This window comes from Protopterus annectens, chromosome 10.part0, assembly GCF_019279795.1.
Source record: "Protopterus annectens isolate FY-2018-M chromosome 10.part0, PAN1.0, whole genome shotgun sequence".
In the NCBI taxonomy this organism is placed as follows: domain Eukaryota; kingdom Metazoa; phylum Chordata; order Ceratodontiformes; family Protopteridae; genus Protopterus; species Protopterus annectens.
This window is the reverse complement of record NC_056744.1, coordinates 1,005,532,697-1,005,555,007: the sequence shown is the minus strand read 5'-3', so window position 1 is coordinate 1,005,555,007 and position 22,311 is coordinate 1,005,532,697. Positions and strand designations below refer to the sequence as shown.

Below are 22,311 nucleotides of genomic sequence, written 5' to 3'. Positions count from 1 at the left end.
AAAGTATCATGCTGTAATGAGGCATCTAATAGTTTTGCTTTAACATGATCAGGCAGATTCTGTTCCTTTAACCAAGCATGCCTTCTAATAATAGAACCTGTAACAGTGGCCCTGCAAGAGGCCTCCAGTGAATCATAACCACATTGCAAAGTATGCTTTCCCACTTGTTCAGCTGCATGCAATAAATCCTGCATGTCCTTGTTCTCTGAACATTCAGTATTTGTCAACAATTTCTGTTTAAGCAGTGACATTAAATATTGCTGATATTTAAGCATATGAAACTGACAATTCAAAGCCCTTACAGCCAAGGTAGCAGAAGTGTAAACTTTTTTCCCCCATCTGTCCAGATCCCTAGAATCTCTATCAGAGGGGACAGGGTTTTTTGCAGTGGAAGCTTTGACCCCTTTGGGACCCTGAGATATAGTTTCTGGGTCAGCAGCGGGGTTTTTATATAGGAATATATGAGAATCCGGGACCCTGTAGTATCTGTCTGGCTTAGCAGGTGCAGGGGGTAAAGAGTCAGGGGACAGGCCGGGCTCTGAAAATACATCTACAATGTCTAGAACAAGTGGAATAGCAAGGGGTCTGTGCTGAGGAAATAGCAGAAAGTCTCTTAGCCTTTTCTTAGATTCAGGATAATCGTGGGTCTCCCAGTGGAAATGCTCCCTCATGGTATGCAGGGTTTCCCCAAAAGAATAATCCTCAGGAGGAGAGGCTGAAGGAATGGATTCTTCAGCATCAGAGTCCTCATAGAGAAGCATGGAATAATCCTGTTCAGAAGAGGAAATAGAAACCTGATCAGAATAATCATATTCTGTCTCTTGCCTAGGCCTCTTATCAGGAGGGGGATGGGAACCCCTGATCAAAGTAATTAGGTCTTCAGCCATTTTAAGCATCTGTTTTTTAGGCATGGAAGTCTGAGTAGGAGAATGCTGTACTTGTTTCTTTGTCTTTAGAGCTGCTTTAGTCTTTGTCTTTGAAGCCGAAGATGGCTTAACATATAGTTGTGTAGGTCTGAAGACACCCTCAGAAGCCGATGCCTGCTCACCGGCTCCTGACCCATCTGAGGGAATGATTTCCGAGTGTCCAATACCTTGAGTATCCAGAGGCCCGGTCGGCTCCACATGGGAGTCGGAAGCGGCCTGTGGCTCTGAGGTAGCGGGTGCCAGGGGCTGCGAAAGTGTTTCAGTGAGAACCGGCGACTGGCCTAACGGAGGCCTCTTTGTCGGTTTTGAACCTCGGATGCCTATCCTTTTCCTTGTCCTTGCATTTTTGTAAACTCCGGTCGTCGGCTGTTCTGACGGCATTATATAATTAAATCTTCGGCCAAAATAATGAAATGCAAAATCGAACCGATGCTTAATAGTGCATTGGTTAAATCTAGCACAAAACCAACAGCTAGCAACGTTGTGATCAGGGCCTAGGCAAGAAATACAATAAGAGTGAAAATCCTTATGAGGTATTTGCTTCCCACAAGAAATACAGTTGTTAACTTTTTATGACATCGGTTTGGAGCAAGAAAAAAAGTTTCCCCAACGGGGTACTTAGCTTTAGCGAAGACATTGGTTCTGAAATTCGGATTTGAAAATCTCAGCAGTCGGCCGACAGGCACTTGCGAACTGCTTTTGCTTCGGGCACCGCGCAGCAAGAAAGACTGAAGAAAATGGCATCGGCTGCATCTTTTATACCCATGGCGCACTGACATCAGGAAAGAGGCGACAGCAACCGAGGCCGGACCTAGACTTTGGAATTCTGACTGACTGCGGGTAGCCTGCCAGCAGGATAACCCAAGAGTAATGACTGCAGCAGTGAAATACGATGAACATCATCAGATGATGTGGCTGACCTACGCCCATGTGGATGCCATCTCCCTCCCAGCAGAAATTTCATCACAGACACCCCACATTCCAACATGTTATTCATCCAATCCATTGAATCAGCAACATGATGGAGGCAGTCATGTATGTCAGCCTCTGCCACATCTACAAACCTAAGCATTTCCTCAGAGGCCCTACTGAAACATGCCTGCACCTCCATGATGGCCCCAAACATACATCGAGTCACATTAAAAAACACACCTGGATCAGGTGGAGGATGAATAGCAGGCTTCCTCCGAGCAACCCAAACAACCCTTCTGTGTGGCACCTCCCCCACACTTTGGCTATGGCCAGACACAACAGGTACTGAAGCTGCAGTTAGTTGACCAAGACAAGTAACACAAATGATTGAGCAGGCATCGTAATAGATTTTAAAGAGATATGCAGTTCAAAGCTGAGGGCATGTAGTTTGTTACAAAAAAAAATAACTTGCCACTTTCAGTGATATGCACAGATCAGACATCTCATTTACATAAAAAATAACAATGTAAATAAGCCAACAGAAGACTACTGTTCACACATGTATCTGGGAGTCTAAGACAACTCCCTTTACCTCATCCAGCCTACCTTTGACCACACATTCCAGCAAATGGGCAGAATCTTGTATCTACCACCGCCACCTCCATGAAGAAGAAATGATACAATGTATACTACACAGATATTACACTAGATGAATTCATTATGGGCACAGCTGTCCTCTTACCTGTCTCAATTGTAAATTTTTAATTTATGGAATTTAGGCTGGGATATTTCTGTCCTTGTGCCATGCAAAATGCTGTCCCTTTAAAAGGGACATGTATGCCTTGGTCTGTGTGGTGTTTGTCTGGCTTCAGCCACAACAGATCGATAACAGAATCTCAGAGAACCAGAATATTAATGCAAGTATTACTGCTTGGTGCAGCTAATCTATTTGTAAACTATGTAAAATTATCTTTCTTCAAACTTCCTAAATGTCCAATGAATTCTTGCTATACTCTTCTTTTGTATTCTGCCACAGACCATGGAAGACTGTTCTATGCTTTGTGGAAGCCGTTATATGCTTTCATTACCTTCTCTGTAGTGCCAAATTAACTTTTCAGATTTCATCAGAATATCATACTTTTAAATTATGCCATAATCTTTTTCAGCATTTTTCAGCATTAACATTTTCTAAAATGAGCTGGCTTACTCTAATTTTTTTTTATTATTCCATTTATTTCCTCCTGGGGTGTTTGGATATCCCCCAGGCTGCAGCCGAAAACAATAAAAATTAATAAGTTTAATTTCATCAAACAAGTGATCAAATTTACATACATTTAAATTACGCCATAATCCTTTTGAGGACTAAAATGTGCCAAATATGTGTTGTTTCCACTGTTCCTTATTTATTTACCAGTATCCCCACTTCATAACTAGGCTATCCTCCTCCTCTAAAAAAACTGAGCACATTTGACTCAGGCTTCACCTGCACTGCAGCTGTAACAGTAGGGTGAGGCTCACAGTTACAAGGTCAGTTCAGTGGTGCATCCAGAAAGACAGAGCTGCCTCTGTTGAATAATCACTTTTGGAAGCCATTCTAGCAAATAAGCTGTACATTAGGGATAGTGGAGTAAAAAATTGCACGGAAATGCCAAGTTGCTCATATTGTTCCTGTTTCCTGCTTAATGGTGCACTCATGGATGTCTGCATGTTGCACACATGTAGTCCGCATTGTTAGACTGGCAGGTAGTGCAGATGATTTAGGCACTGAGTTGTTAATGAGCTGTTTCCTGTAGACAGGTATACATGGTTACATTTCTTCCACCTCTAGTTGCCTGCCGGGTGACTATAAGCAAGTCATTTAACCAGACAGTGTTCTAAGGTCACCTCACCCCAAAAAGGGATACTTGTGTCCAGTGGGCTTATGTGACTAACCAACAATTAAAACAAAAACATTGGAAACATCAGCAATGATGTCAGAGGGTTTTTAATTGTTGTTACTTTTCTGTGTTACTATATAGCCTCTGCTCAGCAAAGCTGTCCAGTGAAGATGGAAATGATGCAAAACTGCTACAATGGATTCCTAGGTTCAAACATCTCCTCAAGGAACATCTAACTAAAAAGTAGCTCGGCTCTGTACCACCCCAGGATGACACTACAAACTTCCTATAACTCCATTCCATGTCCAGTAATCAATCCTTACTCTTACTTTGCAACCCCAGACTATTCTTCTTAACACATTTTATACAACCAATCTCTCTCTTAGTTTTACACATGGTAATCTACTAATATTTTACATAACTGTGTTATCTATACATCTCATACTCAATCAAATTCTCCCAATCACACCTTGGTGTACCTATAACTTTCTCTTTTGTATATAATTTACAGATCGATATACTTAACTGCTATGACAATTCTCTTACAAGTTTTCTTTATATGTTAGTTATTTAGCAGAGAAGTGTAATGTGTGCTCTAGTGGAATACAGGATGGGCTTCTTTGTTAGGGACTCTGTAGCAAATAACCTGTTTTGTTAAAATGTTTAACTGTAACCTATTTTGGAGGTGTTTATGTATTATATGTCTATTAAACTCTAAATAGAGGACAATAATAATTTAGCATTTCTCCCTAGACTTCTGCTGAAAATGGGCTCCTGGCCCACACAGACACTCCCAGTAAATAAATGTAAAAGAAATAAATACAATTAATAAATAATAAACTTGAAATCACATGTATCTATCCATCAAAAAGAATAGGGAATTTCCCTAGTGCCTTGTGTATCTATCCATCCATTCATCCTTCTTGATCAAGTTAGTCCTACTTGGATTGTGGCCGATCCAAGGTGTAATGTAATTCCTAGCAATTTTAAGTAATATGGCCAAGGCACTGGGGAAATTCCCTATTCTTTTTGAAATGTGCCACCAACTCAACCAGATAAGACCACAGGTTAACTTCTCATCTAAAGGATGGCACACTCAGGAGTGCAGCACTCCTTATGATGTACTGCTCTGTTAGTATTAGTCTGACTGGGTCAAAAACCTATTTTCAGCAGAGGCTCGGGGAGTGATGTTTAAAACATAGTAAAAATATCTCACACACGCACACATTATATATATATATATATATATATATATATATATATATATATATATATATATATGAAAATATATCTAGAATTGCAAATATTATTACAATAATTTGTACTTGAGTTACAATGGAGGGGCTGAAATAGCACTTACAATAAGAGTTGAGATCTGTTTAACAAAATATAAATTTAAGACGTGTAAAAATGAATTTGCTGGCACATTATAAGCAGATTCAAGAATAAATAATGTAACAGACATTTGACAGTAACTGGAGAGGGTGAAGATGGTTTATACTGAAGGACATTAATAGTGGTAATGAAGTTGAGGGTTACAGGGGAAAGTAAGGATAAGATGTTGGATGTCGAAGGATGAGTTAAGGAATAAGTCAGGAGGAAAGTAAGAGAAATAAGGGCAAGAGGGACTTTTAAGATAACAGGTAGTGGGGGCTAAGAAGTATGTAGGAGGTCGTTGGAGGTGAGTGAGGAAAAAGAAAAGAAAAAGGGTATAGGCGGATGATGGAATAAATGTTTGGGAGAAAGATGATTATGAAAGGTTAAGAGGGAGAGGTGTGGGTTATATGTTTGTTTTAGAGCATAGGCAGGTGTGTCAGTTAAGAAGGTTTTTTTTTAGTGCAATCTTGAATTTCTTGGAATTATCAATACTAAGTAATTTGTTCTGGTACAGCGTTCCATAGTTTAGCTACAGCATAGGAATGAAGACACTGCCCGGCTTTTCTTTTAAGTTCGTGTACACTTATTAGTTGTTTGTCTAATGAACGGAGAGTTCTGGTAGGATTGTAGCTCTGCAGAACAGATTTTAGGGTGGGACAGGAATCTGGTTTGTATATTATTTTATGTGCGACCCATCTTAGTGTGTGTTACAACTTCAATCTGTTTTGGGAGTAAAATTTAAATTCAAATGAGAATGTTTTGGAAGTAAAAAGTAGTAGCTTTGTTTTGTTGGGGTTAACCAGTAATTGTGCTTCATTTAGCCAAGATTCTATTGAGATAAAGGCATTTGTGTTATTTGCAGAAGGTCTGGTATGTTATTAGATGATGAGATAATGGTGTAATCATCAGTGTATTGGATTAATGTGATATGCAGGGTTGGTTATTGATGAAGATATTGAACAGGAGGGCTCCAAGTATGGATCCTTGTGGGACTCCTGTTTTGTTAGTCTGGTATTGTGATAGGTAACCTTGCCATTTAACACATTGCTGTCTATTGGTTAGATAGCTGTTAAACCATTGTTGGGAGGATTGTGAACATCCAAGTGAAGAGAGTTGCTGCAGACGTTTGTCATGTGATACTGTGTCAAAGGTCTTTGACAGATCTAGCAGTATTATAGCGATTAACAGTTTGGAGTCCCTAGCTTTGTTTACTGTATCAGTAAAGGAGATGAGGGTGGTTGTTGTGCTATGTGCAGGCCTAAATCCATGTTGAGTGGGTGTAAGAAGGTTGCTATGGATAAGGCAGTTTAGTAATTGCCAAGTGCACACACTTTTCAAGCAGTTTTGATAGAGGGGATAATACAGAGATGGGTCTATAGTTTGTTAGTTCATTTGATTTACCTACTTTGCGAAGACGGTTATTATAGATTGCTTCCACAGATTTGGGACTTGGGATTCAATGATGGATCGACTGATAAGTATGCTGACAAGATAAGCAATAGATTCAGCAGCAAGTTTTAAGTATTCGGATGGGAGATCATCTGAGGAAAAAGGTTTTAGTTTGAGAAGAAGTTTACATATTAACACAGTAGATACAAGTTGTAGAAAGAAGGGAAGAGCTTGAGCATTAGGTGTTGATCTATTTTGGCAAGGGAGAGAAGAAGTTGTGTTGCCTTTAGTGCATGTTTATGTTTATGAGAGGGGTAGAATGATATCTGTGGAATTAGTATTTGTGATACAGTTAGAGCCTGTAACTAATTTAGCTATATTATCTATAAAATGGGTATTAAACATATTAGTGATTTCAGTTGGTGTTTTGTCTGTGGTTGGTGATGGATTTTGTGTGGACTCAGGGGTAAGAAGTGGTGAGATGGGTTAAGTGAAGCTAGGATCGGCCTTCCATAAAGATTTAATTTCCCTCTTTGATAAGCATCGGTTCAAGCTCTTAAATTTAATCTGCCATCATTATCAGGAGGCAGTTACCTCTCTTTCAGAGGAGTTAACTATTTTAGATGAAGCCATCAGGAAGGACATTAATTTTTCTAGATACAGATTTGATTACGATCGGATCTACCCTAGTATAGACCAGCATGTTTCCAAAATAACTGCTAACAAAGTTAAAAAGTTGCAAAGGGACATTAAAGCCTATAAGGAGGGCTTAGCATATCCCAAGCCTCCTAAGTCCCAAGGCAATTATTTGGGTACATTAGCTCGGCATTCAGATGATCGGAATGGAACTGAAGAAGTTAGATCTGATATGGTTAATAATGGCCATGATGGGGGCCCTTCAGATGACCCTACTGAATATAATCCAGTTTGAAGGAGTGACCGGATAGCTTCACTTAATAAACCGACTAATCCTCCTTTGGAAGGTGAGGGCTCAAATTTTCGGAATGCAGCCTCGTCACCCCAACCGTCTCCGGGACGGACGTTCAAGAACAGACCCAGGAACAGGAGGAACTGACTAGGATAAAGGCTGGTCCTTCCATATCAGGGCAGTCTTCCTTTGAGATAATATTCAACACTGGAAGGGATTTTAAGATCTATAATTTTTCCGGGTTTTCTTTTCCTCCACCTCTGGTTGACCTTCTGGCTAAGGGCCTATCATTCGTACCGGCCCGCAGGGCCAATTTGGCTAACATGTTGGTTGACTTAAAATTGTTTACCAGGAAACTGAATTTACATCTCCTACTAGGGGACCAGTGTTCTTCTCCAAAGGCTTTTTCCATTCCCAGCACCTTTAATCCACCCCTGCTTCCTTCAGTCAACGTCTTTGATCAACTATGTGACCTGGACATTCGTGCTACCCTCCAAACCAAGAAGAATGTTGGCTTTAATACTACCAAGGAAGAATTGGCTTTGCTTGAACTGTTATGTCATTCGGGGGTCAGAGTGATGCAGCCGGACAAAGGGAGAGGCCTAGTGGCTATAGATGTGGAGGACTATATTAAGAGAATGGAAGCTATTCTGGCCTCTGAGACGTATGATGAGGTATCTAAAAACGAGTTGAACATCAACATATCACGTGTCCGCTCTTATTACGATGACATGTTTATTAATGGGGTGATAGATTTGGATGTGTTCAATTATATTTCTATATCCAACCCCGCGATTCCAGCTTTATTTGGTAACCCTAAGATCCATAAGAATATGTTGGATCTGCCCATGCGCCAGTTGGTCAGTGCTAGGGGGAGTGTGACTTATGCTGGAGCCAAGGTTATGGGCACTATCTTGAAAAAGTATGTCATCAGTGAGGAGCACATCTCAAAGGATTCTTGGCCGTTTCTAGGCAAAGTGAACCGGATTCCATTCAAAACAGAGAATCATTTCCTCACTATTGATGTGATAGACTTGTATTCCTCTATCCCCCACTCAGTAGCATTGGAATGGATTCAAGCGATTTTGATTTCGAAACAAGCTCCTGCCAAAGAAATTTTGATGGTCAGAGAACTCCTAGACATAGTTCTTACATACAATTATTTCTCCAACAACCGATGGTTCCATCAAAGGATAGGGGGTGCCCATGGGGTCCCCTTGATGGGCCAGCATAGCAAATTTGGTGATGGCATGCTGGAAGAAAGAGTTTGTCTTTCCTAACCCATTATTTAAAGAGAAAGTCCTATTGTATACCAGATTTTTGGACGACATTTTCATCATTCTCCAAGGGGGAGGGAAGTAGCAGACTCCATCCTGGAATACTTTAATACATCTGCTAAATTCCTTAGGTTCACCTCTAACTTTTCCATGGAGAAAATTGCTTATTTGGACATTGATCTGTCTAAGGATAACTATAACATATGCTATATGGCCAACATCCATCGCAAATCCACTTTTTCAAACTCATATTTGCACTCTGAAAGCAACCACACCTTTCATCAGAAAAGGTTGATAGTCAAGGGCCAACTGGTCCGGGCGGCCAGGATGGTGACACAGGACAGTGATTTCTTAAAGGAATGTGAGTTTATCAGAGACCTCTTTTTGAATAGGGGTTATCCCGGCCATCTGATTTCAGACCTCTGTAATGAGGTAAGTCGTAAGAGGGAGGATGGGGTATATCTCCCCATTTTGGGCCAGTCTATTGCAGATCAAGGTGTGTTGGTTGATGATACTCAGATTAGATCTACTTATGCCTGCAGCTTCATCACTACTTACAGCTTGGATGCGGGGGCTATCGCTTCTATTATTATGAAGAATTGGTGTTTACTGACACCAGACAATCAAGGCCGTTCAGCTTTGGGGTTAAATCCTCAAGTCATTCACAAGAGAGGTTCCAACTTAAAAAACATCCTTGAAAGGAAACCTAGACTTACTCAGGCATGTTCGGGCATGTTCAAATGCAACATGTGCAGATACTGCAAATACGTGAAAGCAGGAACTTATTTTGCGATCAGTAAGAGAAAGTACAAAATCCAGGGGAGGTTCAACTGTGCTAGCACACATGTGGCTTACCTGGCCCAGTGTTCTTCATGCCCGGCTTTCTATATAGGGAAAACTGACCGGAAACTGCATGAGCGCCTATATGAACATCTATATGCCATCAAGAAAGAAAAAATGGCTAATGCACTTGCTAAACACATTAGCGAGTGCCCGAGGCATGGGTTTAGCTTCACAGTGATTGATCAGATTGTGCATGACAACAAGGGGGGCCCTGTTTCCTATTTGTTGGAACTCAGAGAATTGCTTTGGCAATTGAGGTTGGAAGCATACCATTTTCCAGGCTTGAACAACATGTTGTCAATTTACTGTGTTTTGAAATTGAAAAGTTTGATAAGGTAGTTTTGCTATTTCATACGTTAATGTGCAAAATTATGATACATGTTTTTCAGTAGCCTTTGTTTTAAAAAAAAATTTTTTTTTTTTGCACATGCATTGCTTCATCATGGGTCCAATTTATTAACCATGAAGTGAGTTATTTATTTTATTGTATTTTAATACATATTTCTGGTTCCTTTTTCCAAGTCAAGCCTGCTGGCCATTGACTTATTGTTTTTCAATTTTATATCGTTAAGGGAGTGTTTTTTCATATTTATATATATGTTTTTAAACAGTCTTATGCCTTTTTGTATGTTCTTTTTAATATATTGAAATTTAGTATTCCGACCACAGGTGGCAGTGTGGCAAAAGTAGGGAGTTATATTGCAGTATTTAAACAGGATGTGTTGAATGTGTTTATTTCCTGTTCTGAGGAATTTGGTGAGGAGTCACCAACGAAAAGCTAAACAGAGACTTTGTGACTTAAATAAATGTTGAGTACAAGTTTACTTACTTGGTTTGGACATTTTTTATGGATTTTTGAATTTGGTGTGCAGATCCCTGGCTCCTTCTTGTGTAGCAGTTGGTTTTGTCTTTTTGATCGTTAAGAAGAAAACTAAGTTAGGTGTATGAGGAAAGACTGAAAAGTGTGTGGGGTGTGTAGGACTAGCGATATTTGGCTATTATCTTAATAATGCATCCTGTAAGAGCTAGGATTGTTAGGAGGACTATTGTTGATAGAAAATGGGAGATGGATTGGGATTGGTCAGGGAGTAATTAGGGGAGGAGCTTTTGAATGCATAAATGTAATTGAAGTGGGGGTAGGTGGGAATGGGGGTAGGGGAGCGGAGCGAGTCCAAGTGGAGTAAGGGCAAATGCAACAGAGCAGAGATCACTTGCGCCAAGTACTAGAAACTTTATCAGTCACCTTGGAGAGCAGGTACGAGCCTCTATTATTAAGCTTGGGTGTCTCTCTGGCAGGGTTAAAAACAGTAACTGCCCTATACTATAAAGAGTAGCAAACACCCAGGACAAGCAACAGATTATCGTCCAGTTTAAAAATCAATATTATGGCAGAATGAGCTAAAATCTACTTGGAGGGGGGGGGCATACTGAACTTAAAACCCTGTTAGTGTGCATGCCACTGCTGCTTTAATGTACAGTATGGGAAAAAAAGACAGTGGTTTAATTAGAGTACAGTCACTGCAATGAAAAACCTACATTTTATTTCATTAGTGCACTGTCTACCTGTCTGTTTCACTTCACTGTGGTTCCGTTCACTCTTGTGGAGTCAGAATGTTAGAAGTTGGATGCCTGGTTGGTAGCAAGGTGCACATACAGTGGATGCGTAAGTTAGACAACTATGGGATGAGGAGGAGAAAGATTTTAGAGAGAGAAAAACTTGTGGGAAATACAAACAACAGCCGTGAAATACCGTATGCAAATATCGCACAGAAAGGAAACTTGTGCTTATAGAAACAACAGCAGTGAATTAGCTTATGCAAATTATCTCTTAATAATCCTAGTCCACAGTAGTTACACAGTTAACTTCACATAATAAAAAGAAGGTATCTGTTTTCATTAGGGAATAAGTTTAAGGAAAAAAGCAGCACAATAATGCTCACAGATGTTTGCACAAACACCTGGTCTTAAATACATGCCATTAACTGCCACACATCTGTACAGTAGGTTAGAGACTGCAGAGCAAAACTGTTGGCATCTGAGGATGATCCTTGCTAAAGTATGCTTAAATAAATGCTATTCTATCAGCCATGTATATTTGAAACCAGCATGCAATCTCACTTAAGAAGTCAATCCACATATTTAACCAACTAAACTGTAGATCCTGTTTAATATGTGGTACAAATCTTAGAAGTAATTACAACAATAAATCCAGTTTATTACGTACATGTAGTAGGTACATCACAGAAATGACCTTACTAATATTACAGTAACTTAGGTGGCAAGCATACCATCCATGGGACATAAGGAGCTATAGTAAGCTAAAATACCTATTTAAAAATGGCACCATACGTGAGGGGAGGGGCTGAGTGATTACAGTACTAGAAAATGAATCGAGGCACCTGGGGTGAGAACAGAACCCACAGCCTTTTGATCTTTCAGCAAAAAAGGTGTGTGTGCTACTTGCTGAGACACAATCATTCAATGCTGTACATAACTGAAAACAAAATACTAAGATGTATTTTCTTAGTCCACAAAAGAGAATATTACCATGAATAATTTTCAAACACCTGAATGAAAAGTACTGCCCATGCCTGAAAAACAAACTTCACACAAGATGCACCCCATATGAACTCCAGAATGCTGAAGAAACAGAAACCACAGAAAATCACATATACCTTGGTATCATCTTAAATCTCATCTATAAAAGTACCCCAGCTTCCTGGAACACACTACTCAAAATCTTCAAAATTTAAATAAACTAAATTCCTTCCAAAAGTTACTAAAATACATCTAGTGGACAAATTCAAGCACAACTGCTACAATTATACCTTTCACCAGGATGTAGCAGCAGGTGTTGCACAACTGCTATAACAATCCTGGAGAAAAGTCTCACTGCTCACAAAATCACAAATAAGTCATAAAATGTTTTATTCCATTGTGATGCAAGGCAATATTGATCAACCCAGCTGATGCATCATCTGTAAATACTTCATTTCTTGTCATTTATATCTTCACAGCTCATATGACAGATAAAAATCTGTTTACACATAGTAGCTTATATTGTTGTAATATACATTCCTTGTCTTGGCAACTATTTTTTTACTTTTTTTAAACATATATTGTTATGACTAAGCTAACATGCCACACATTTGCAATCTTAATTAATTTTTGTATGCTTCTGTCCTGTAACTGTTTCATGACAAGCTCAACAGCTCAGGTTACACTGTACCTTACTTTTTTCTATAAAACTGTAAATTGTAAACTGTCTTTGCTTGTTTCGTCTAGGTCATGATTGTAAAAGGTCAATGGAACAAGTTTACTTACCCAGTTAACAAAGTTAAGATAGAAAGAAAGACAGACAGAGCAGTAGAAATTGAATATGTTAGGTTAACTAAACCAGAAACAATTGGAATATGCATGAATCAACAAGACTTAAAGCAGTCCTGAACGAAAATTTCCAAGTTAAGATAGTTAAGGAAGTTGCTTTCATGACATCTAGGACTATGTATATTTCAGAGCTTGATGCAACCAAGGATTTCTGGGAAATGCAATTTTACTCACACAGTTCAAAGCTGAAAGTATTAAATACTCTACTTGAAAGATGCATGTGTCTGAGAATGCCATTTGAAATCTCTTCAGTACCCAAGTTTTTTTTTGTTTTTTTTCAGAGAGCTGCTGCACAGATCACTGAAGATCTAGAAGTTTTTTTAATCATCATTGATAGAATAAGTCTGGGGTGAATCAAACACCGCAACATACAATGGAAAAAAATAACTTCACTGGTTCAGGCAAAACAACCTGAAATTAACATAGATACAAATGCCAACCGGATGTGATGAGTATCAGTTAAGGAGTCAAGGCCTTTAACCTAATCTCATTAACATAAGAATGGCTATTCCTACGGAAAGACTCCTTAGTCAGCAAACCAGTTTTTATGTTTTCAGATATGTCACAATACTTATCCAATTTAATACCTAATCTCTCAAAGATATCTATGCCACTGAGAAAGTTACTTAAAAAGACATTGCTGGCTTTGAAAGCTAACACAGGAAAATGTCTCTGTTTTAAAGAAACTTATAACTGTGTCACTTGCTTTTTTTGCCATTATTTTTTTCTTTTCTGCAAATAAAGTTTTTTTTTAATACTGCTACTGTAATGGACTTCATTCCTAAGTCAGACCATGATTAGAGATCATGCAACTATCATGTTCATACTGTTTGCCAGTTCTTTGTAGCTTATGTGGGGTTATCTTTATCAGCAACATATTTAAGTACGCTTGAAAATTATTTTCATTAATCCTGTTGCTCCTAGTAGTATAGGGACTATCTGGGTTGTCTTTATTCCACAATGTTCTAATTTCTACTAGCATATCCTAGTATTTTATAACTTTCTGCCTCAGCCTCTCAGTATGCTGGATGCTAAAATTGCTAGTTGTAACTATTTCAACGATTAATGCATATTTCATGCCAAAACAATTAATCTTCTTGATTGTTTAAGTAAATAACCTACCACATTTACCAGTGCCTCACTTCATAAACTGAGCCATCCTCTTCCTCTGAAAAAAATGTGCACACCTGATTTAGTGGTTTCATCTGAGTTTCGTACTGCAGCTGTAACACCAGAGTAAGGCTGTTGCAACAAGGTCAACCTATTACTTACAGTTTCAGAGTGATGAATGATTGACAGAAGAGGTAAATTCTGACATGCAAATCACTTTTGGCTGCTGTTCAGGCATGTCCTAAACTCTACAAATGCAGCTAGAGCAAATTTGTGTGTGTGTGTGTGTGTGTGTGTGTGTGTGTGTGTGTGTGTGTGGAAACTGACCTCTACAAAGTATTTTTCACATTTTTCTACATAAAACACCATTATGTCTACAGAGAAAGACATTGTCTGATTTGACTTGACCACTGTGTGTAAACCTGGCAAAGAGCTCACTGCTGATGCACTAAGCAGGGAGTACTTAAACAGATGTAACAGGATCATGACACAGAGGTGCTATCCGCTGGTCCATATCTACCAATCTTTGAAGAAAGAGAAAGGTTGAAATAATTTGCTCACTGTGTAATGACCTTGACTATGAAATGCAAATTTTGAGAAACATGATATGGTTGGAATAAACAAGATGAAAAGGAAAAGAAAGTTTCACTTTCCATCCACTATACAATTCATTGTAAAATCAATTTTTCAGAAGTCTGACTTTTAAAATCCAAACTGAAGTATCCTAAGGTTATACAAATATGTGATACATCATCAGATTCAATCAGTGTGTTTCAAAACATGGGATTGCACATATACTTTTGACAATGGTCTCTAGTTTGCAAGTCTAGAATTTTATAACCTTTCCATTAATGGGAATTCAGGTATATCACAAGTACTCCAAGATATCTACAATCTAATGGACAGGTACAGAACGTCATTCAGACAAGACAGTGTGTAGGAAAAAAATGCCAACTTGAAACAAGACTGCTATTTTGATTTGTTTGAATATAGACATAACACACTACAACATGTACAATATCACCTCTTCTCAGCTTTTGCTGAGAAGACTGAAGACAAAGTTCCCTTTTTTATCTGCGTCTGCCTTTCCAACCACAGCATGTACCAAATGTGATATTAGACTGGCAAAGAGCCCAACAAAACCTGAAGTGCTACTGTGATAATATAGCCAGGCCATTGTCTTCACTTCTTCCAGGAGAAATACTTTAAGTGCAAACCCAAATGTCAAACACACAGAGCAGTAAAAAGCTGCTGTTGTCAAACCAAAATATACATTGAGATCCTACACAGCTGAGATCAAGGAAGGACATTTGTTGATGTATAACCAAAGGCACTTGTATAACATAAGACTATTCATTTCAGAGCTGTAAAATACCACAAAGGCTACCTGATATGATAAATCCTCATCTGGAGTTGATGCAAGGACCTGGCAGAAAGACTGCGCCTGACTTTGCACAATTACTCTGAACATGGCACTATGCCAACCTGTAAATTTGATAACTCTCCTCACAATGTAATTGCATTACTTGATGCATCTGTATGCATTACAGGCTGTGACAACTTCTACTAACTGTGACTCAAGAACTACTAGATTTGTACTGGCATGCTATAAGGGCATTACTGCACATGCTTGTAATATTTCTATGTATGCATGTATGTATGTAAGAAATCAAAGCACTTAGATGATGGAAAGACAGTACTACCTGTTATGATTGCAAGGACTGACATCCTTAGCTGTTATATTGTTATGTGAATATAATAATGACTTTCAACGACATACAATTTAGTGACATAATTTATACTGCAAAATGTATTCTATATGACAGTCACAGTATGGCCAGTCTATTCGTAAGTTGTGTGTATTACATATACAGCTTAAGGAAGAGGATGTAATGTACTGCACCTTGCGAGTACCACATTAAGTAGCAGTACCCATAAAGCTATACAGCAAGTTGGGTATGTAGCTCTTCAGAAGTTCTTTTTTCCACTGTTTACCCCAGCTGCTTGTCAACCATAAGCTCCCTCCTGGCCAAACAGCAATTTGTTTGTCATCACCAGGGTGAGGACTGACCAGCAGGGGCTGTCATTCAGACAGCCATCAGGGGTGATTTGAGTGTTTTCTGCTTTAAGCACTACCGTTTCTCATGAATTCTCAGCTAGCACAGCTATATGTGTGTGTGTGTGTGTAGGGGGGGGGGGTGCAATAGGCTGTCAGCACCACCCCCTCCCCTCAAGCACTCTCCCCTGGCCTCCACTGGAGAAATTACATCTTCCCTATGTGACTTATGGGTGTCTGCATCCTTCTCCCCCACTTGAGACAGGTGAGTGGGCCACTGCAATCTCATTCTTCTCCTTCCCTGCCTGGTTCCTCTAGTGCCGAGGCCACTACTAGAACCCCAGATGCCTGGATCATGGGTCTCCATTCCTGTGAGTCACAGAGCCAAGCTTTTTCTTCTTCAGAAGATGCTACTGTAACAGCAAATGGTACAGATGCATCTAAAGTGGCTCCTATGTGTCTCTGTTACAATACCTGCTGTATACATCAAGGCAGCACTGAAAGAACTCAAATACTGCAGCTTTAGACAGAGTATGTCAAAGGAAAATAGCTATATTAATGATTACCTTTAGAGCCTGAAAAGGGCTATATTAATGATTATCTTTAGAGCCTGAAGTTACCAGACAATGTTTTAAATCTTCAGCTTAAATAATCTAGAAATGCAAAACTCACTTTTTTTTTTGCTTCTGGTTTGTTGCAAAGCAGCTAACACACAACCCCAAAAGCTTCAAGGAAATGTTTTGAAATACACTCTGTTCCACAAAGAACCTTAAGAAAGTCCTCAACAAAATGCCTATTCTGTTCTTTCTCTGTAGGATACTTAAGTACTTAATTATACAAAAAGATAATATGAAATATGAACCTCCATCTAGGGTAAATTTCAGCCGGATCAAATCTAGCCTAATGAACTCCTCACCTGAGGCAAATATGCGGATAAATAACACGAGTGTTACAAAACTATTATGGAGATGACATACTATCTAGCATTTTTATCTATTTGGTATCAAAGACTGGTATGAAGATGCACATTACAGATCACCCACATTACAATAAATATTAAATAACTGGTAGAGATATGAGTCAGACTAAAGAAATACATCATTAAGAAGTTGGCAAACATAAGATTACAGAACACCCACATTACAGCAAACAGCAAATGACTGGTACAAAGACAGAAGAGCCAAACTAAAGGAGAACATCATTAAAGAGCAGACAAGCAGAAGGACTATTGAGGTCTCCAAGAATTCTCTTATGTCTCTTCTGTTAAAACGCAAAAGCTTTGTATAAAAGTCTTTATCATGGCAAAGTACTTTCATGTGTTGGGTAGACAATTATGAATGCCTTAAAGCAAAACTTTATAGACTGGCACTTCTACACCTGAATGAGAAATGCACTGCTACCTATAAACTATTCAGTATAAAAGAACAGAGTGGCATATACATGCAAATATGCAAATATAGTACAAACCATAGAAACATTGTGCAGACACTGAAAGTGATGTAGAAATCACAGAATGATATGGCCTTTGTGAAGATGGGAGACAGTGATGAGCATTTCAACAGCTTGACAAAGGTGAATGCCAGCTATTTGAAAAGTACTACAGCAATGCAGGATAGTAGTGTGACAACATTAACAGCAGGCTGGGACAGAAATGTTATAAACAGACAGGCACAGGTATAACCACCAATGCCTGGCCACCTTCTGTTCCATCAAAAGGGCCATATAGTGTCTTTCGGCTTTTCCCGGTTAGAGGTCGCCACAGCAGAACTCTGGTCTGCTAATGATTGGCAGTGGATTTTACCAGCCTGATGCCCGACCTTCAAAGAAGGCACACCCATTCACACACATACCTACCTGCATGTCTTTAAACATCATACGAACACGGGGAGGACATGCAGACTCCACACAAAAGGCACTCCAGCCGAGAATCGAACGGGAGAACCTCTTGCTGTGAGGCGACAATGCTAGCTGCTGCAAAGGGCCATATAAGGATTTTCTTTGACAGGAGAAAGGGTTATGATTGTGCTTAATGTAAGAGATGCTAGTTCATTGCCTGTAGGAAGGATCACAAACAAATAGCTTATAGTCTGCATTGCAAAATATGCTTATGAGTAGCATTAGTGAAAAAGAGCATTGCATTGGGTATACAAGATTAGCAAGTGAGCAAAATAAATTCTGGCAGTGGCTGACCACGTGAAATAATAGTGCAGGAAATTTGTGTTGCCAATAAACATATAGATACCAAGAGATATGAATGTTATCACAGCACTGAGACATCATGGAGAAATTCTTTCCAAACATTTGCTTAGGATTCCACTACTACGTGCTAGGTGTCACATCCCTCTCAACTGTTTCTGATTTTGTTTCATATTTTTGGCCTCTCTGTTACAATTTTTTTTTATTTTTCTGGTAAATCAGTGTGAATTACAGTCAGCTAATAATGTCAGACATTAGAGTCTCGTACCTCTTATTGTTCTGAAAAAAATAATGCTTGTGTAAAACTTACTGTTCTGTTAATTTTTTCAAAGTGAATTAGAGGAATATTTAAAAAAAAAATGTCCCTTATTTGGGCTTTCCTTCGCACCCTTTCCTTTTGCTTTGTCCAGAATTCTTTAGTAAAGAAGTTGTGAGATACATACTTGTTGTCTGCCAGAAAGTCCACAACATATTTCTTCAAGCAGTAGAGATGAGCATCTACTAGGCCTGTCTTGATGTGCATTCGTGGATGTCTGCAAACAGGGAAAAAGAAAGCAAATGTCATGTTATTTGTATGGAAAAGTATTCTGCTCCATTTAGCACACTTTTGCCCTATTTAACATATTAAGACAATGACGTGCACTAGTGACTGTCTATCACATTATGTAGTGGTCAGTATGCATACAATATATAATGAGAAGCACTTTAAAAGTAAGCTGTACATAACTCAGAAGCATGCATGAAGGTACAGTACTACAATGGAAAATTGTACTCATGTCTCAGTACCATCCTTTTCTTAGAAGTACTTTAGAAGTCATGGGGGGGGGCACAAGAATGTGGCCTGATTTTCCATTGCAGAATAAGAAAAATGTGCAGGAACACACAATGCTGCTTCCAACACATCATCAAATCCTGACACAGACATGGAGAAACTATGGTGAGTATGTGTGTGGGGAGGGTAGTAACAGATAAGAATGCAGAAAAAGGTTTGTTTCGGTCTGGTATCTCAAATAATCCTTCAAGCCAAATTCTGGGCCACGTCTGTACCAATCGAACACAGCAGGCTCTCAAACAACACATTCTGAGAATATCACAGACATGCAAGAAAAAAAAATACAACTTCAAAAGAGTGGAATGCTCAAGGAAACACAGAAAGAGATTACTTCTACAGAAAAGCTAACATGAATATGGATGCCCTGTCTGTATGCGAGTCTAAAGGGTGGGAATTTCTGTAACTCCAGACTAATATTCTGGGTATCGTCTTTGTATTGAAAATCAGAATATGGCAATGATGCATCTGTGGAAAAAATATTACGGTCGTGTACAATATTACTAATTATAGAATGATAGCTTGTTTAGAATTCAAAAACATGCACGCTAATTGGTCAGCCCAACCAGTGTGCCCATTGTAAATTGAGCATATACCAACAGAAAAAAAAGTCTGGCCAGTAAAGTACTATTCTGTGGCCAGACTTTTCTACTGGAATATGCTATCGAAGACCAGTGCAAAAAAGAAGAAAAATCAGGCATGTTCTGAAAAACAAAAGGACAGATACATACCCGATTTTCCTTCTTTTTTTCCACCGTCCATCCTTAAATCTCAGCAGATTCTTGTACCTTTCAACTGTCCAGATCTTCGCAGAATGTCCAGATTTTGTCTCATAGCAACAATGGACAGTCTCTTTCTCTATTGCTACTCTTAAAAAAAGAATGGAGAGTCTCTTTTCTCAGTTACTTTAACTCAATAGCACTGATTTACTGTGCAAGTATGAGAACATAACTCCTATATACATGCACGGCACAGGAAGAATGGCAAACAACGTAGAGGAATACTATGGCTCTGTTATACAAAGACATTATTTAAGAAAGCTAAGTAATTTTGTGGGTATATCAGGATTTACCCACTGCTGGCTTTGTTTCATCACTCAGGCTTCGCCCTCATGAGTCAACCACACCAACCGTGGGTAAATCCTGATACACGCACACCCACTTGCAGGTTATTGCTTTTTTATTCTACCATCTTCTGTGATGGCTTTAATTGTACTAGGACCTGTAACCACTGGTGGTTTCTGGCAACTGACAGATGGTTGAAATGGGTGAGAAGGTTGACCCTTCTGTAAGCTTATACTTAGTGTAATAGATTGGGGTTCTCTATAGTGATCTGTCTAGTGACATACAAATTTCTTTGCCATTCAGTTATGGACTAAAGATTTCCCCAACTACTAAAATAAACACTGAATACATTTGGGCATTGATATAAACTGCTACACTTTGCACATAGTTCAGTTTAATACTACAAGGTAGAAACAATATTCAGCTAAATCGGAAAAGCAGTAGAACAAGGGCAGCATTTATTAATACCAAACCCTGCTGTATTATTCATATGACTGGATTCTGAATCAGCACAAACCTACTTGATAACATCACTCCTTATGGAAAGCATCTAAGTGGGACAAGATGAAACACTGCTGGCTAAGTGAAAGATTTAAGTGTTTTGACCTGCTACTTTTGGCTGTAACAGCAAGACATTTAGTGTGTGTAAAACTTTCTGTAACTGATACTGATCTTAAGAATCAATCCACCTTTCCTTCTTATACTAAATTGTGGGTAGGGGTACTTGCGACAACAATAATAAAGCAGAGCTCAATTCTTTCCTCATGGACAGTTCATTGCTTTACTAATTATTATTTATTATTATTATTATGATTATTTATTTAACATTTGTTTACCAGGATCATCTGATGGGACAGCTAGTGTTCATTTTCAGCGGAGTCCCAGGGAGAAAAGCTCCATACAGTTACAAAATCAAGAGTAATTAATGGTAACAGTTACAGGTTACAACGTGTAAATGATAACAACAGTTAGGAAACATGCTACAGAAAAGTTTAAAAAGTTAAAAGTACAAAGTTGAAGTACGAATATGTGAGCATAGCACTTTCATGCAATAAGCATAGGTACAATATATGTGCAAGGCATTTTCTTAGTAAGAACATACGTACAATATATACAATAAGCATTGGCAGAGCACAGTATTAGCATTCACCAGAAGCATAAGGAAATAAAATCCTACAGTAGCGTGAGGCTTCAGGGAGGTCCATTGCAGTTACATAAACGGTTGGTGTAATGGTATGGCTTAAGGAGGTTTTTGAAAGTGCAGGTACGGTTTTGTAATCTGAGGTCAGGAGGCAGGGTGTTTCATGTTTTAACAACTTCATGAGGGAAGAGAGACTATGAATGAATGACTAATACATTTCTATTATCACAGTTGTTTATTCAATATAGTACAATACACAATGCAACTGACAAACCGAAACTGATGAAGTGTAATGGCGTTTTCCTATGTTGGTCCTGTGATTTGGTGCACTGCAATGCTAAATGCTGCTATCTAGACAAGCAACAGTACAGGACCAGCATCTCACTACTGCATTAAACTGACTCCGTCTAAGTGATACTGACAATAAAATAGTATTATACTATTTGCTTCCAATTAAAATTATTCAGTTTTGTGATATTAAGTTGATTGCTTCCAATTAAAATTATTCAGTTTTGTGATATTAAGTTGATTGCTTCCAATTAAAATTATTCAGTTTTGTGATATTAAGCTGATCCCTGGATCCATTACCTCACTTTTGGTGGTATCTATCCCAGCTCTACGGACAGACACCAACACTGCTTGAAACCTTTAGCATGCCAGTAGGGCATTTAGAGTCCTGATACTAAAGGGTGTATATGCTCCTCAAGTGTAACTGATTGATCCAACATACGAGTCTGTTCTTTTGATAAAAATTACTTTTTACTGCTAGCCTAAAAAAGGAGGTATTTATCTAACTTTTATATCGAATTTTTGACTGTACATCCCTGGTAGTAATCTGTAGTGGATTCATTTTTCTGTCCAGCCTTTTGCCTGTTCAAACTGCACTCTTTATAAGCATTTGTGTCTACAGAAATTGTGTCAGAAGTAATTACTTAACTTGTCTATGAGTGTATTGTGAAAGAAGTGGATTTTTTTTTACTGTCAGTTGGGGGATTTATC

At 38.8% G+C, this 22,311-nt stretch overlaps 1 protein-coding gene across 1 annotated transcript in view; it reads right to left on the bottom strand.

Moving 5' to 3' along the window:
- Positions 1-22,311, bottom strand: part of EIF2B3 (eukaryotic translation initiation factor 2B subunit gamma) — a 1,604,034-nt gene that overhangs the window by 750,474 nt on the left and 831,249 nt on the right. The window contains exon 6 of the mRNA XM_044085761.1: positions 18,722-18,811. Coding sequence (XP_043941696.1) covers positions 18,722-18,811 — 90 coding nt within the window. The remainder of the gene's footprint in view (positions 1-18,721; positions 18,812-22,311) is intronic.